The following is a 17,211-nucleotide window of genomic DNA, read 5'->3' on the forward strand; positions in this document are numbered from 1 at the left end:
TCTATTTAAGCTATCAACTTCTACAACGACAGATGGAAGTTTGTTCCAGCAATCAACCACCCGCTGGCTAAAGGCAAACTTCCGCACATCTATCCTACAACCGTCTTTCCTAAATTTGAATTTATGCCCTCTCAGGCGATTATTCTGAGCAATAGCAAGAATCCCATCAGCATTGCGCATACTAAAACCATTCAAGGGTTTATACACCTCAATCAGATCACCTCGCAGGTGCCTAGTCTCCAGAAACTGTAATTTTCAAAACTTAAGCCTTTCTTCGTAAGAGGAACCCTTTGTTCCATTCACTAATCTTGTTACCCTTCTCTGTACTCGTTCCAACAGCTCTACATCCTTCTTAAAATGAGGCCTCCAGACCTGTATATAGTACTCAAGGTGTGGTCTGATCATTGCCTTATACAAGGGGATAATCACCTGCTTATCCCTGCTAGAAAAATACCTGTATATCAATGATGAGTTACTCTTGTAGACCGTCTGAACTGCTCAGAAAACTTCATATCTGCCTGCACAATTACCCCCAGGTCCTTTTCATTCTCTACCACTGTCAGTGTGGTACCACAGAGTTGATACGTTACTCTGGGATTACTGCTTCCCATATGTAGTACTTTACATTTGTCAATGTTAAACTTCATTTGCCACCTCAGCCTACCTGCTCAACCTTTCCATATCCTGTTGCAGCAGCGTACTGTCATTAGTGTCATTAACAACCCTGGCAACCTTCGTATCGTCTGCAAACTTGGACATTAAGCTTGATATACCATCATCAATATCATTTATAAATACAGAAAACAATAATGGACCCAATACTGAACCCTGATGGACTCCATTAATAACATTAGTCCACGAAGAGCAGTGTCCATTGATTACCACTCTCTGTCTTCTCCCCCTCAACCTCCTCTTTATCCACAGCAGCAATTTGCCTCCAATGCCACACTGCTCCAATTTGTGCAGCAGTCTTCCCTGTGCAACAGTATCAAAAGCCTTTCTAAGATCCAAGTATATAATATCAAAGTTATTCCCTGCATCCAGTTCCTTTGTGACTGCATCATAGTATCCAATCAAATTGGTCAGGCAAGACTTCCCCTTAACAAAACCATGCTGTGTCCGAGCTATAACTGAAGTCTTGTCTAGATGATCCTGCATTGCTTCTTTAACCAGTGCCTCTATTAATTTTCCTGGAACAGAAGTTAAACTAACAGGTCTATAATTACCTGTGTCTCCCTTTGATCCTCCTTTGTGGATTGGGATCACATTTGCACATCTCCAGTCCATGGGTACCTCCCCTGAGTCCAGGGAAGCTCTCATAATTATGGCTAAGGGTTTGCTTACTTCCTTTTCCGCCTTCTTTAATAAATTGGATAGATTCCATCCACCCCAGATGCCTTTCTTGTGTACATATTCAACAATTTCTCCTCCACTTTACTCTCAGTTATTACAAGATTATCTAGCTTACTGCCAGAGTTGAATACACCTCTGGCATTCCCCTCCCTGAATAACTCCTCATGTGTGAATGTCAATGCAAAATATTCATTTAGTTTGTTAGCTACCTGAGCAGGATCATCAACAGTTGAACCATCGATATCAAGTGGACCAATCTGGTTCCCCTTCCTTCTAGAGTTTACATAATTAAAGAACTCTTTGCTGTTTTTCTTTGCATCCTTTGTCAAAGATTTTTCGTAATCTGCCTTCGGCTGCCTAACCTCCTTTGTAACTTGGTTACAGACCACCATATTACTTCAAAACACCCTGGTTCTGGTCCACCTATCATTATTACAAAATATATTATCCCCCATTTCCCTAACAATAGTCTCCCAATAAAACTAGATCGACTTCGACCAGAGTGTCACTTGACTATTCCTATCTGGAACTCGAACCGTGGGTACATCACGTGACAGGTCCTGAGATACTTCAGTCCCTGCCGAGCTCCCAGTTACATTTGTTTCTCGGACAACCGCTCGTTTATTCAGTGACTCATATTCTTCTCGTGACGCAGCAAGTTCTAATTTGAGATCGGTACACTCCTTACACCGAATGCAAAGAAAAGAATCATCAGTTGAGCAAGGTTTCTCCACTAGACCAACCTTGGAATATATGCCACATGCTGTACAAATGACGAACTTATGACTCACATCGGAAATGCTCACAGGTATTTCTGTCTGGGTCACGATTTCCTTAGACTTGGTATTATAGGTGGAAACCATTATTAGATACAATTTGAACTTAAGAAAGATTACAAAATTTAAATTTACACCGTACTACAGAATTTAAATTACCAAAATATTGTAGAAATGAAACTGTTAACAAATCTTTAACCACTAAAGAAGTTAGATTTAAACTACCTACAAAAGTTACGAAGTTCTCGCCAAAATATCGATAACAAGAGCTATCTGAATATTAAGCTGTAGCTTTTCGAATACTTAACTAAATACAAAAATAAACTAACCTACCTACCTACTTGACTATATGGATTCAGTCTATGTATTAACTACAATTTATTATATTAAATAAAAAAAAAACTACAAAATTATTCCAAAAGCTAACCTGCAATGAAGTTCCGAAATGCACATCCACCGTATACGATCAAGTGTTGAAGTTCCGAAATGCACATCCACCGTATATGATCAAGTGTTGAAGTTCCGAAATGCACAGCCACCGTATACGATCAAGTGTAGCAATGTACTATACGTGCGCACTAGTTAACGTCTAACCAACGCAGCCATATTTTAAAGAGAAGTTAACTAAATATACTGAAGAAAGAAAGAAAGAAACAAATAAAGTTCGGGAAATAATTGCCACTGTCCTAAGTTCCACAAAACTGCTTGATCTACTCTATACAGGGAATGATACACATATCTGTGGGCCAGGGGACGTAATCACAGGATGCTCATGATCAAATAAGATGTCTAGGTACGTTTGGGGAGCCATAATCACAAAGAAATACTGTAGAATATTGGTCTTCCAACAAATGGCAATCAAAATCATTACAGGACCACCACTGTTAGAGATAACCCGTTCTGAATGCATACTTTGGCCCTGTGATCAGCAAAATTAGAACAAAATTTGATTCATTGGCCAAACATCTTTCTATCATTGGTTAGCACTCCAAAATCTGTGCTGCAGACACCACTATGGATGGCGTTTCTTATTAATTCATAAAATGAGAGGTTTCAGAACAGGAACACTGCTGGGAATTCCTTATTTTTATAGTTCTGAACGTTGTGTTGTAGTCGAATTCCAGGTGATGGTAGATCCTGGCCACCTCCACGTGGCGGTGATGGGGGTAAGACGTGGTGACCAGGTGTTGCTACTTCACGTCTGCTAAGAGCCAGCATAACAACATACCGTATCACTACACTTATACATTCAACACACTACATACAAATGGCCGGTTTGGAGTAAGCTTTTACACAAGGTGTACAACAGCGGCCAATGGGGGAAACCCTGGGGACCGCCACAACAACACATGAATATCCCATATAACCGAATTCTATGGTCAGAACTTCTGCTGTAGCTTGTCTGTCTGTAGTGGTAATTAGTGTAAGACGCCGAAAGTTCCTGTCATTGAGCTCTATCATTCAGCCAGAGTTATGCTTGCGGTTGTACCTGTAGAGTTCCCTCAGATGAGCGAACCTCCACAAACTGTCCCCATTGAAAGTCACTGGAATCACCTCTCCATCCATGATGGTTACCATGAATGGTGGTGTTCCGTTACGTGCACGCTTATACATTCCCTGGGTGCCGTGCCGTTCGATATGCAAATATATCACGTCACAAAAAGCACTGGCCATTTTCGGCACGCAACGCTGAATCTACATTTTTTGTTTCCTTCAAGCAACTTACGTATAATTGCTTGAAGGAAAAAGAGGCACGATAAGAAACAAGACGTAACGACGTCTTTCTCGACTCTTGACGGTTCGCCGAAATTTTAATTTGGTGAACGAATATTTCATCTACCTTTACGTTATCCATTTTCATACAATCATTTTTCGTGCGAATTTACAATAGTTTTTCATTAATTAGCAGCAACATTTTCTGTGTAATTAGTAAGTAAAAGTAATCAGATTAAATTTTCTTACGGTTATGAAAGTAAATTCTACCTTTTACATCGATCGGGCGTATTTGTGTTGCTTCTTCTTAATGCATGGTCCCCTCCCTCCCCTCTGGGGCATACAGGATTTTATAAAACACGCTTCAATTAATCTAACTTATAGTTCCCGGAAGCTTTATTTTTTGTTATTTATTTCAGAAAATATGAAATCAATCTTGAGAGTTTAAGTAACCATGAAATTGTAAACGTCTGCAGACTGGAAAGTTTAATTTTCCTTAATCCCCAACAGCGAAATTTCTCGAAGTGGCTAGAAAAATTAAACCATGCAGTTTAACTTTATACTCCGCATTAATATTGTATTCACGTTTATTTGTCTTTCATTTAATCATTTAATAGAAAATGTAAATGCCACTGCGTTTTAATCTTAAATTTAACATTTGTGAATTTTAAATTCGGTTAATGAGTTAGAAAACTGTACGAGGTCGTTGCGAATAGCTTTTTAATTAATAAGTGAAGCGCGTGTCACTTAGAAATTATTGTAGCGCGTGTATTAATTTTCCTTCAAATCGTAACAGATGACACCATTAGAAATAAAGCCTTTTATTGTTTTTATATCTAATAACTATCTAATAAATAATTTATTAAAGTTTGAAAACATTCGCATGTTTAAATAGCAAAAAGGTAACTGATATGAATCAGATTTAGCCATAGAATGATGAAGTGAAACTGCTGAAAATCTTCAACTGCAGGCACCAATAAAATTAGTAAAGTTTCTGCGAAAACAGCGGCATGTAGGTAATAAATTAATTTTATAATAAATAAATTTCAGGCTTCATTTTAATAAAAATTTTGAACTTTTCAGAGTGCTCTGAAAAGATCTAGTTTTGACAGTAGCATGGCAAATCGAACACAGATAGGTCCAGATTGAATGTAAATCTGGAGGTACATAATAGAAGGATTTCATCCTTGAACTTTGAATATATTTTCTCTGGGTACCATTTCTTTTAAGGCTTAATCGGTTTTACTGACATAAAATCGCTCCCTTTGAATTTAGAAATAAGTATATCGAACAGTGTTTCTCTTTATTTCCTTGGCTGGAAATGATATGGTGTCAAGTGAAGGACCAAGTCTAGTTAAAATTAATATAACTTGCTTTAATGATTAATTGAAATAAGCTGCTTAAATAATTTTCCTACGTCTAATATTTAATATTAAAAGTCTCCATCCTATTCTTATTTTATTCTTTATAAACTTCATTTATGTATTTTTTTAAATTTATGTAACTGTTAAATTGCTTTCAATTTATAATCTGTGTAATGGGCTGACAGTTATTTATAAACCGGACTTGGACACTTTAACGTAGACGGACACTTCAACTTGGACTTTTGAACTATCATTTATATGTTTTTTTTTTTTGTGTGTGTGTTGCTTTAATGTTTCGTTTTAGAGGGTCTTTCCACCCTGCAATGGGGCAAAATCTGGGGCGGGAGTACATTGTAGTTATCTAAATTATCTGTAGATTGAGCAGCAGTGTTGCTAAATTTAAATATAGGCACAGGGAATGAGCGACTGGATTATAAAAAACAGTACACTTCACTTCAATCAATATCCAGTTAATCTTATGATCCAGTATTTCCGCTGTGTATTATCTTTTATTGTCTATTATGGAAGAAGGCAGAAAAAGTTTATGATGTATAAATTTATCATGATGATAAATTAATTTTACTCATTGAGTCGCAAATGATCAAAAAACTCTTCAATCCTTTATACAAGTATCAAATACTATCAGAAATATAACAGTAGTTTAATATAAAAATATTATACTACTATTTTAAAAGAATAGCTTTAAATATTCTTGAATAACTGCAATAATTTTAGTAGGAAGCCGTTTTCATATTCACAAAAAACTAACGTCTAGGGATTTCATTTTTAAATAGATAAAAATGAAAGATCAATATCCTCATGCAGCAAGCAAACTACAACGAAAAGAAGAATGTAAAGATGGAATATAACGTTTGCCACGAATTGCATCATTCCTCTGCCAAAAAAAAAAATATATTTCGGAAGAGCACAACAAATGGAAATGTCAATCTTCATGAAGAAACGTCAAATACTGCTTCAACCCCTTGTGATGTCGATGTACTAACTTCAAATAAAGAACTTGTCAGTCAGGAAGAAATGGAGGATTCCTCATCAGCATCACTGACTGTCGGTGACGGAGATGGCGTGAAAACGGAATCACAACCAAGTCAACTAGACTGCATGTATGCAAATTACGTGATTGATACAAATATTTAAACTTCTAATTCCGTTGATGACAATGCGTTCCTTAACAAAAATAACACGCTGCAAATGGAAGATTTCCTTAAAACTAAACATTTAGAGATAACAGAAAATATGTCACGTGATGATAAAAAATCATAGTTTTCCCTATAGTGTCTTAAAAATATATCGAGTGGCGAAACGTTCAAAAGAGATTAGTTATTTTCCGTTGTCGTAGTAGAGTTTCAGGAGCATCAGCGACTAAGGGAATATTGCTCCGTGTATATTGTCCGTAAATTGGGTGTATTCAGTGGTCGATTTTCTGTTTGCTGGGGAGTTTCCGGGAGGAAAAACCCTGCTACTCTCGTCTGAAACCGACTAACTCAGCCACGTTTTGAAAAATTCTTATAAAAATTCTTCCCATCATCGAAAGAGATTTTTGTGCTGGAGTAAAACAAAAGAATCATTATTTTTGGTTCAAGTTATTATCTAAGTAGAGCAGAATCAGATAGATCAGTTCGCGATAGTCCATTAGGTTGGAATATTGAACGAGGTTGGAGGAAATTGAAACGCAGCACACCGACAGCCGAAAATTCGATTATACATAAAAATAATTATGTAACTGGAAGTCAGCAAGTAAATGGGAATCAACAGAGTCTTCATTGGGATCTTTACTCTTGAAAGGGCTAACAGCTGAAACCATTAATTGGGCCAAACTCGAGCGAATTCTGGACGCATACTTTTCTTTAGTGACCAAAGTTTAGCATTTTTTGGTTTCAATGAGCAAATTGGAGATCCTTAGAATAGAAATTTTATTGGAATCATTGAAATATTTAATAAGTGCGATCCAATTTTATACGATCGTGTGAAAAGAGTTCGAGAATCGCAAGAAAATCGCAAATGTTTCCAAGTTTCCTCACTGTTCCTCATCTATTCAAAATGAATTTATCAAACTTTGTGGATCATTTGTTCAAGAAAGAATTCTTGAAGAAATTCGAAATATTTTTCCATAATCATGGATGCATGGTGAAAATAATTGATAATTCAACCTTTTCCATTGGGGAACGATTCACCAAGTTTGATTTTTTTTCACATGGAAGGAAGGAAGGAAAGGAAATTGCTTTACGAATTCTAGAAAAGTTTGAACTTGAATTCAATACATGTATTGGGCAATGCATATGGTAATGTTACTAATATGGTAGGCCAGTATAATGGCGCACAGGCAGTTTTGCTTGAATATAATCCTAATTGCATATATTCAAGCGCAAAACCACACTTTGAACCTTGTTCAAAGTCGGCAGAGTTGAAACATGTAAAGAAGCGATATTATATTTTGGAAGAATTCATCAAATGTATAAATTCTTAAGCAGAATTTATACATTTGAAGAAATATTTACTCATAGAGCTCAACTTCAAAGAAAACCAAACACGAGAGAAAAATTTAATTAGTAGAAAAAAAAAAAAAAAACACTGTCATATTAGGGCCACCCATAATATGACAGTGACGATATACTAGAACTAACTAATCTGTCCATGTGTAATATGTTCATAAATAGCGTGTGTTTTCCAGTCGATCTTCCTGTTTTGTTGGATGAAAAACTCGAATATCCAGGCCAAAAACCTTGTATCCACACCTGATTCAGCCACGGAGTAAAAAACGCCCATAACAGTTACTCGTTCCATTCGTGGAATTCGAACCTGGGCCTTTTCCGCGCAATGTGAGGAGGACGGGGATTTATAACCACTAATTTTCAAACATTATGACCGACGGTTGAAAACATATATTTTGAGATTCAACCAATATTATATATACCAAAAATCGCACTATTAAAGTGCATTAGTAACTTAAGGCACATTATGGGAGTACAATAGAGGCAGCTAGGTTACACTGTTCTTGAGCCTCGTAAAAGATAGGTAATTAGTATGAAACGTCCCTAGAAGAAAATTCGACGCTGCTTAAGTCTAAATACTATAGAATCTAATAAGTAAGAAGGTGAGAGGAGGTGATAAAGACGCTGCTAAGTTATAAACTAAAAATTCAACCTTACAATTTACATACGCAAAATTTCCTTGTAAATTTTACAAAACCATCAATAAAACAGAAAGATTGCATGTTTGAGCGATTAAATTCTAAGCGCTGTGTAAAATATCAGCGCTGACTCTCAAATGAAACAAGCAATTACCAAGGAAACGAACAGTAAGAAATAATTATTTCCTAATCAATAATTTCTCATTGTCAGGACCGAGAATTGCATAATTAATTCTGAAAAGTCTTGTATACATGTAATGGTATTTATTTCAAGTCTAGACACTTCAAAGACATCTCCTTACTAACTTAAATCGGAAAAGCATCTAACCAGTTCCTGGAGGCAGATCTCTATCACTTCACAAGAGATAGGTCTTGGTTGTGTAGTGTGGGACATGTGTGGGTACTAATAGTGCAGTGTGGGGATCTAATGAGAAACAGCTTCATTAAATTTGAAAAGAAAAATGAATGCAGAAATCATAATAAGATTCTTGGCATATGATTGCTGAATAACATCATTCAAACAATATCACATGGATGTTATTATCAAAATCGTTTCTTGAATATATTTGTTCAGGATATTAGCTTTGAGTTTTGCATCTCAAAGATAAATCGTATATCAGGAGTAAAGTCTCAATCAAGAATCGAATTTATGATATTAACCAGAATTTACTGAGTTAATTTTTAAATACTTGGTACATTTTCTCACCTGGTACATTTTCCGCATACTGTATGAGGTATCTGGTGATGGCACTGTTTCCTCTGAAGGGCTCCATCCACGACAGGGTAAGGGACCGTCCAGTAGAATTCACGATGGTTGCGTTGAACGGAACACCGGGAACCTCTGGCAGTAAACTGACGTAGTTGTCATCATTCTTTCAGTCAAAAAAAGGAACTTCCGGATATTTTTAAATAAGTTCTTTTAAAATAAGTTTAATTATGGTTTAACAGCTGTCCGGTTAACATTCACGAAAATACCTCATAAATATACCGTACATATCCGAGTTTGAGCAGCGATAACTCTGAAGGTTGAGAAGGTGAAAGAAGGTATTTGTGGATAATTATACTTCAATTTTTGTAGAGTGTAGTTTTTGTGAAATACACGTGAATGAATGTTGTTGCTAAAAACAGAAGTCTGATGGTATAGATGAGGAAGAAGAACGTTGATTCCGTGTGTTTGAAGTTGGTCAGTAAAAGGATGAGTGGTTTGGGCACGTTTTGGAATTGGTTTGAAAGAGAGAGGGGGAATTATAGATGACAGTTGGAAGAGTCTATAGTAGAGATTCCAAAACGTCTATATTAGTGGGATAGTTTGTCCATATTTTCCTAAAAATTGCTTCAAGAAAACAACAAGCGCCCCCCAATAAACCAAGTGTGTCCACAAGAGGGCGCGCCCCAAATTTTGGGAACCTCTGAGCTATAGGAAAGACATTAAGCAGAAATTGAACGTCTACGATACAGAATAGAGAATTCTGAAGAGACGTGTGATTCATCAACCTCAATGTCCTCTTTTGAATGGAGTCTATAAGCCTCACGGAGATGATGGGACACCACCCCAGATGTGGGAAAAATATTCCATGGTAGGGCAAATTTGAGTTTTGTACAGATTGAGTAGTTCTTTAGAAGAGAAGTAACTCCGAGAGAGAAACAGAAAACTCAGTTTTTTAGATGCAGAGGACGCAATGTCTGTGATGTGCTTATTCCAAGAGAGGGATCAGATTCTCGTTAATCCCTAATAGCATATGTGATCTTGTCTGGAAATCGGAGTGTCATCGAAAATCGATAGTAGCAGTAAAATCTCTTTTGCGAGATATAAAACAGGACTGAGTTTTGAAAGCTTGCTATCTTTGCTCTACTGGAGAATACACTTGGGGATTAGCACTACAAGGTGGAATGCAATTTGTTATCATCAGCAAAACTGTGGATAAGATTTCAGTGGAAGAAAGTGGTTAATATACCAGAGGAGAAGAGTGCGAAAAGAACGGAACCTTGGAGAACACCATCGTTAGTTGAGAAGTCAGAAGACAAGACAACCGTCCCCTATCACTTGCAGTGAGCGGTCAGAGAGAAAATCGAATACCCAATTGAAATAAAAAACAGTCGGCAATCCATAGGATGGAAGCTTGTTTAGAAGGCCGTTATGCCAAACACGATTAAATGTCAAATGCAACTGCTTGAGTTTCATCAAACGTTTCTGTTGAATTTGACCACAGGTAGGTCACATATGCCAATAGATCGACACTGACGGTAAACCACCTCCTACAGCGTAACTTATTATCATTATTTTATGTATTATTCTTGATTTGTTTTGAAAAATTGGCAAACATCGATGAACAATACATCTTACAGTTTATGAAGCCAAATATGACAACAAAAAAGGCTGGGATTCCTTGTTATGTACTAAAGAATTAACAGTTTTCAATCTTTGTGTACTGTAAGTAGGTTATTTCTAAATGGTACTGACAAAAATGCAATGCGTTGAAGTATATAAACTCCCATACTAATACCAAATGCAGTAGCCGGTTACGATCACAGTGAGTGTAAATCTGAAACACATTACAGGCGAAATTTGGAAATTTAATGCTCCAGAACGATGTATAAGGAAATAGGGAAAAACTGCTAATGGTTTTCGATTATCACTGCTTATGAAATGGATGGTAAGAATACTGTATATAAATGCTGTCTCAAAGTAGAAAAATGTGATATATATATATATATATTCAAACCTCGTTAACATGTCTTATTTTAAGATTAATATATCCCGAAAACGTAAAAATTTATTATGATTAAAAATAATAATTGTAGCTCTTCCTCGAGTATGTACGCTATAATTATAATTTATCCTTAAATTGTTTAGGACTGAAAAGGTTTAAGATTAAAAATCTAAATCAACTAAAGTTTGAACCTCTGCTCAATATTAAGTAGCTGTTACTTTATTACAACTTTAAAAAAAAAAACAAAAAAACAAAAACGGTAGTTAGAAGGGGAAAGACACTACAGTCTGTCTTTTCCATTCTAGCTACTGTTTTTGACCTACGTAATTTTATTTTTAAGTTTAAGATATTTTCTAAACAGCACATGAAAGTTAAATATAATCGAATTTTCTAAATCGCATATGAAATATATAATAAAATATTCAAATCTGTAAATTAATATAGAAAAATTGACGTAGAACCTACGGTTAGGATTATAAATATTGCTTTCTCTTCTTTTATATAGCACTCTAACAAATAAAATAAGTAGACCTACCACAGGTAGTAAAGTAACGTTTTCTTTTAACAAAAGCCAATACAGGGCTGACCACAATTTTCTGATAGTACAACTCTGTAAGAATGTATTTATAGTGCCTGAACGCACTTTACGATTGTGCATCGAGATACTTTGCGCAAACGGTGTCCGTAGCCGAGTGGTCAGAGCGGGAGTGTAATAACACAAGCTCTTTGAGTAGACCAGGATCCAAGCCCCTGACTGCTAAATACGGTCGATCTGCCAACCCACATTGGACCAGCGTGGCAGATTATGGTCCATTTCCCTTAGCAAGAACAGTTGAGGAGGCTTCCATCCTGGAATGGATTGATAATGGCTGCAGTCTACGTGCAAAGATTCAGAAGGATATTCAGAAATCCTAAAATGTTTAACCCATTTCTAAATAATACTCTTGTCCAGATGCTGGACCCTGAGTAAAAAGGATCACTCAGTTGTTCCATCTTCTTTCGTTTTAGAGATGATTTGCGTAGCTTCCATCAGTATTTGGTTGGGTTTATATCTGAGTTCTGTAGAAGGAATAGAAGAATCGGATGTCATGATGAGATATTTCTCCGATGTAATATGGCCTCTTGCAGTATATGATTCTCATCTGTGAACCCATACACGATTGCCTAAAAATTTCGATGATGGGATAGCCAACATCTGTCATGACACCGCAACTGCTTTGTAAGTAATTCTTAAAAGAGCGATTTATACCTTCTTCATCCTTCATGGACTGCGAGATAGTTTATACATACCAAATACAAAAGCCATCACGTGTGCAGGAAAACCACATCATTCAATTGATAATCCAACACGGATTTAAATGTCACAGATTCAGTGCTAAAATCGTACCAAACGGAACTCATCTACCAGATCAAACCAACTAAATCCAGTATCGCTCCAAGCCTTGCCAGCTATGCATATACAACTCAACTCAATAAGAATTTAAAAGTTTCGTGCCACAACTTTATTGGGGTACTTCTCAGTCGGTAGAAAGTGAGACTTATTTTTGATCATTTAAGATGATTTATAACTTTCATTAAATGGAAGACTTGAGTTCGTGCGTCTTTCGAAATTACGTCTTGTTCTCCAGGGGGGTACTTGTACCTCCTGTCGGCTACCAGTAATGTATATAACGTGCACATTTTATCTATTAACGATTAAATTAACGGATATGATTGAATATACTGATAACTTGTGCTGATTATGAATCAAAACATAAACCGAAGATAACTAGGTATTTATATATTTAAATAATTAAATTTTATAACGTATAATAATAAAACTTAATCATTATTAGGGAAAACATTTAATGCGTAAGGATGCACGAACGCAGCAAGAGATGAGGAAACCGGATTCGTGACATCTAAATAATAACGGTGGGATCAACGGAAACTGTTGATTACGAACACGTTCATTGCCTTTGCAATGAGACGGTCCTGTACTGTAAATAAATAATTTCCGCAATATTTTGAGTCTGTAATTTCAGACGGACGAAGGGACGTTAGAATTCGTGCGGGTCACTGTACGGCGGAATGTGGTTTGGAATTAATGTCGAAATTTATGATACGCGGAGAGAAAGTCAGAATGTCAGGAAGAGAGTCAAACAAACACATTAAGTGTAATTTACCTTGCACCAGGAGCTGAATTCTTGTCTCGTCCTCCCCGTAATTATTGGCAGCCCTACAGGAATATACTCCCGAGTCGCCGCTGTCTGTGATAGCTATCGTAAGCGTTGACTGCACTGTTTGGTTCCTTTCTATCTGAAGAGTGTTCGTCCTAAGCAAAAGAAACAAATTGAACAGGAGATGACAAACTACGACAACGGGAAATGATACGTTGCATTAAATTAACTTATGACGTGCAGAGAAAAATACTTAAACGCTTAATGGGGATTGCAGAACGTTGCAACAGGATTAAAACTTCAAGTGTAAATTTGGGTTATGCGATATATCAAACAGAATTTGTACCTTCTAAAGGCTGTTGTTCTCAAACAACCTTTTGCTGCTTGTTTGTTCTATTTCATTTGAAAAGTTTTGCTTTCGGGTTATTTTAATTAGAGAATATTCAAAGATTTATGATTTAAGTCAGTTGACGTAAGTTTTTTTGTCTATATTAAATTAAATCCGTACTTTGAACAGAAAAAATAATAACTCCATCAAGCATTAGCCTAAGCAGTCAATGGAGTTAAAAAATAAAAACAATTAAAAACATACAGGCTTGTCGTAAAAACTACACTGTTCTGGATAAAATGTAATTTCACTGCTTATAATTTCGAAAAGGAATTAACCTCACTAGTGTTGTTACTCCATGTTGTGAAGTAGAGACAAGATCTGTATAATAAAGACCAAACAACTCTCACAAAAAGCTCTACAGTTGTCTACAAAGATGGTGGTAGCGACTTGTGGTACTCAATCCCACTTCTCAAAAACAGCAGATAGTAAACAGGGGATTTTGGAGATTAAGGTGCCTTAATTCTTCTCCTTAAAACATTCGTCAACCTAAATAATGCAGGATCGAATTCAGGTCTAGATAGCTAGTTGGCCATTCCACCGATCCTGTCGTTGAAGTTATTCAAAGTGAGAATCTGAAATTCACGGATCAACTATTGAGTCCAGTGTGGAAGATCATTATCGTCCATGAAAATTCACTATTTTCAAACGTGGACTTGTATATCTCATTCCTCTCCACCTTCGCTATGAAGCCCTCTGACCTACGTGGTCGTGCCGGACTTTTGCAACCCAGATATGGACACTGTCTCATTGACTTCTACCTTGTAATTATGATTGTAGGTTGGCTATTGAATTGATATTTATTTTATTTTATTTTATTATTATTTTTACAAGTGTCTTTCAAGTGTTTCTTTCAGTTGTCGCACACAAGATCGGAGAACCAGCCACGGTAACCCGTTTAGAACTATTTAAGGACGAAAGATACAAATTAGCCTTGGATACTGCAATGGGATCTTTTTTTTTAGAGTTTCCAGTATTTTGTACATCAACTAGTCTTGTTTTCTTAAATAAAATCTACAGCATCCCATCCAGCTTTTATAGTCTATCCATTTAAAAATGCAGTTAAATTTAAAAGCAGGGATGTTTTCTTATTAGAGGGGGAAACGCGTAAGGAGTCCGTAACAAAGACAGAAATCATTCATTCAACAATTCTCTGACGAAATTTGCCTTAATATCACACACACACACACTACCCAAAAACAAAAAAGAACCTTTGTATTAAGACAGTTGCAGATAGAAGAAATGAAAATAGATGCAAAGAAAACTGTGACATGGGGGTGACGACGTGTTGCCCCGCTGAGTATAAAGACTGCACAGGCTGTTCGACTGTAGTAATCTGAAGCCAGAATGGCGAAAACACGTGATCTATCAGACTTTGAAAAAGGTCTTATCGTGGGTTTAGAAGGAGCCACAATAAGAAACGAAATATATAACTGCTTTCTCAAAGCATCCATCTCAAAGGTTTTAATGACTAGAAAGCAAACGGTTCTTCCACCTCTCAAAGGCCCATAACTACCCCATTTCAACCCGTTCCATGCGCAAGGAATTGAAGAAATTGGATATTGCCAGTCGCCGAAACACTTTGTTTTGCACTGTTGGTAGGACCCTGTTTGCCTTGTTAAGACAACTCAAACATCTGGAGGGGTATCATGGTATGGGAAATGTTTTGTTGGCACACACTGGGTCAGTTGATACCGATGAAAGGTCGAATAGCATCCAAGGGAGTACCTGAATTTTGTATCAGATCTGTTGAAACTTGCAATGTTATATTTTTATCTGAAAGGTGATGGCAACTTTATGTATGACAATGGAACACCGCATCGTGCCAGAATCGAGCAGGATCAGTTCGAAGAAGATGTCATCATCCCTGGTTCCCACATTCATCTGATCTGAATCCTATTGAGAATGTATGGGATATGCTGGAGAGAGTTATTCGGCAACGAGGTTCTTTTCTTTCAACTTTGTCGCATCTGCGCGATATTCTGCTGGCAGAATGGCGACAATTATAATTAGACCAAAACACATTATAGAATCCATGCCGCAATGCACCCATGTTGTTTGTCAAAACAAAACGGCCCGATTCTATATAAAGGTTCGTACTTTTTGACCAGTGCGTGTATGTTACTGAGCAACAGCAAAGTGACCAAGTAAAGATTGCCAGATTAATGCACAGAGAAAATTGCACCAGATGGAAAAAAAGGCCATTTAAGAGAAATATGGCAACGCTCAAAGCAGTTACATTATTAATTATATCCAGAAAAGTAGATTCTTTATGAAATTAAAATTATGAAATAATTTTAATGGTGTTTTTATTTTTATTTTTCCTGATTTATTCATAATTTTTCAACTACCATTCTACAGACTACATAACTTAAACAGGTGACATCTTTGCAATTATGTTTCTAAATCTCTTAAGTTTGATTTTAAGTCATGCATTTATTTACACTAAGTTTTACACTTTAAAAAAAATCAGCACTTCTGTTCTCGGTAAATTTACAATAACCAGTCTCCAACTCACAAAACAATCACTAGATCGATTTGTTTCAAGTGCTCTTCACTGCCTTTATATCGACTAAAATTTTTTGTAAACTCAGTTGGCTTTTGTAATCTGAAATTAATTAATATAATTAATTAACATACATAGTAGTGAGGTTTATTTATTTTCAGAATTTGAATTCGTAATTTTCAAACAAAATTTACAATGTTTACGATACTAGGTAATTTTCCAGGAGTTCAATAATTTTACTAGTAGTGTATTTGTGTCGCGAAGATCCAATTGAAGAGCTGACACTTGAAAAGATTGCTGTTCCAATCACAGGGCCAGATTAATGTGCAGAGAAAATTACACCACCGGAAAAAAAGGGCATTACAGTTAAGAGAAATATGCCAACAATCAAAGCAGTTGCATTTATTAATTATATCCAGAGACGTGTTTTCGCTATCGCCCAGAATCCGGCTATCTACTCAAACCACTGTGGAATTCCATTGTAATAATAACTGTTTCCATGCTTGTAGTCATCAGGAATTCTATAATTATTATCCTTCTGGTGGAAATTGTTTCCGCGTTTCTATCCTGATTTTCTTCGCGAGAAGGAGGTCAGTGACACTGACGACACCAGAATTAATTTGCTCGTCCAGAAAATCTCGCAAAATGCTACGTCACTGTAAATGTGGGCTCGCTGCCACCATTCAATAACTTCTTTCTTTGAATGCATTTTGATAGATAACCTGTAGCAAGAATAGGGGATTATAAACGCATATATAGACAAGATCAGGCTATGTCTGATTAGCTACGGTTTTAATCGGCATCGTTTGGACGTTTTTTTACGGTGCACGTGCTTATCCTGACTGGTTCAAAATAAAAAAAACAAGAGTAACTGTAAGAAAACCTTACCGACACTCTAGAATCGAATAAACTCCTAAAACGACTAAATCGTTTTGGCTGAATGGTCCAGTATCATTGCTGATTAAATTACAGAACTTCTAGATGACAATTATATACAGAACATGGGTTTCCAAACAGTTGTCTGCAAATGATGGCCGGCCCCCAGACCTACATTTCATTGGATTACTAATGAAATGAACGAATAACTTAAATT

The 17,211-nt window shown here is 36.4% G+C and overlaps 1 protein-coding gene across 4 annotated transcripts in view; it reads right to left on the minus strand.

Moving 5' to 3' along the window:
- LOC150081721 (cell adhesion molecule Dscam2-like) overlaps positions 1-17,211 on the minus strand; it is a 285,694-nt gene that overhangs the window by 61,038 nt on the left and 207,445 nt on the right. For 3 of the 4 annotated variants that reach the window (XM_090379594.1, XM_090379591.1, XM_090379592.1), the window contains exons 10-11: positions 13,231-13,379; positions 9,061-9,195 (exon numbers count right to left, since the gene is read on the minus strand). In XM_090379594.1, coding sequence (XP_090235720.1) covers positions 9,061-9,195; positions 13,231-13,379 — 284 coding nt within the window. The remainder of the gene's footprint in view (positions 1-9,060; positions 9,196-13,230; positions 13,380-17,211) is intronic. The other variant, XM_090379593.1, reaches the window with a different exon arrangement.

This window comes from Mastigoproctus giganteus, chromosome 8, assembly GCF_048544385.1.
Source record: "Mastigoproctus giganteus isolate SK-2022 chromosome 8, ASM4854438v1, whole genome shotgun sequence".
NCBI classification, from domain to species: Eukaryota; Metazoa; Arthropoda; class Arachnida; order Uropygi; family Thelyphonidae; genus Mastigoproctus; species Mastigoproctus giganteus.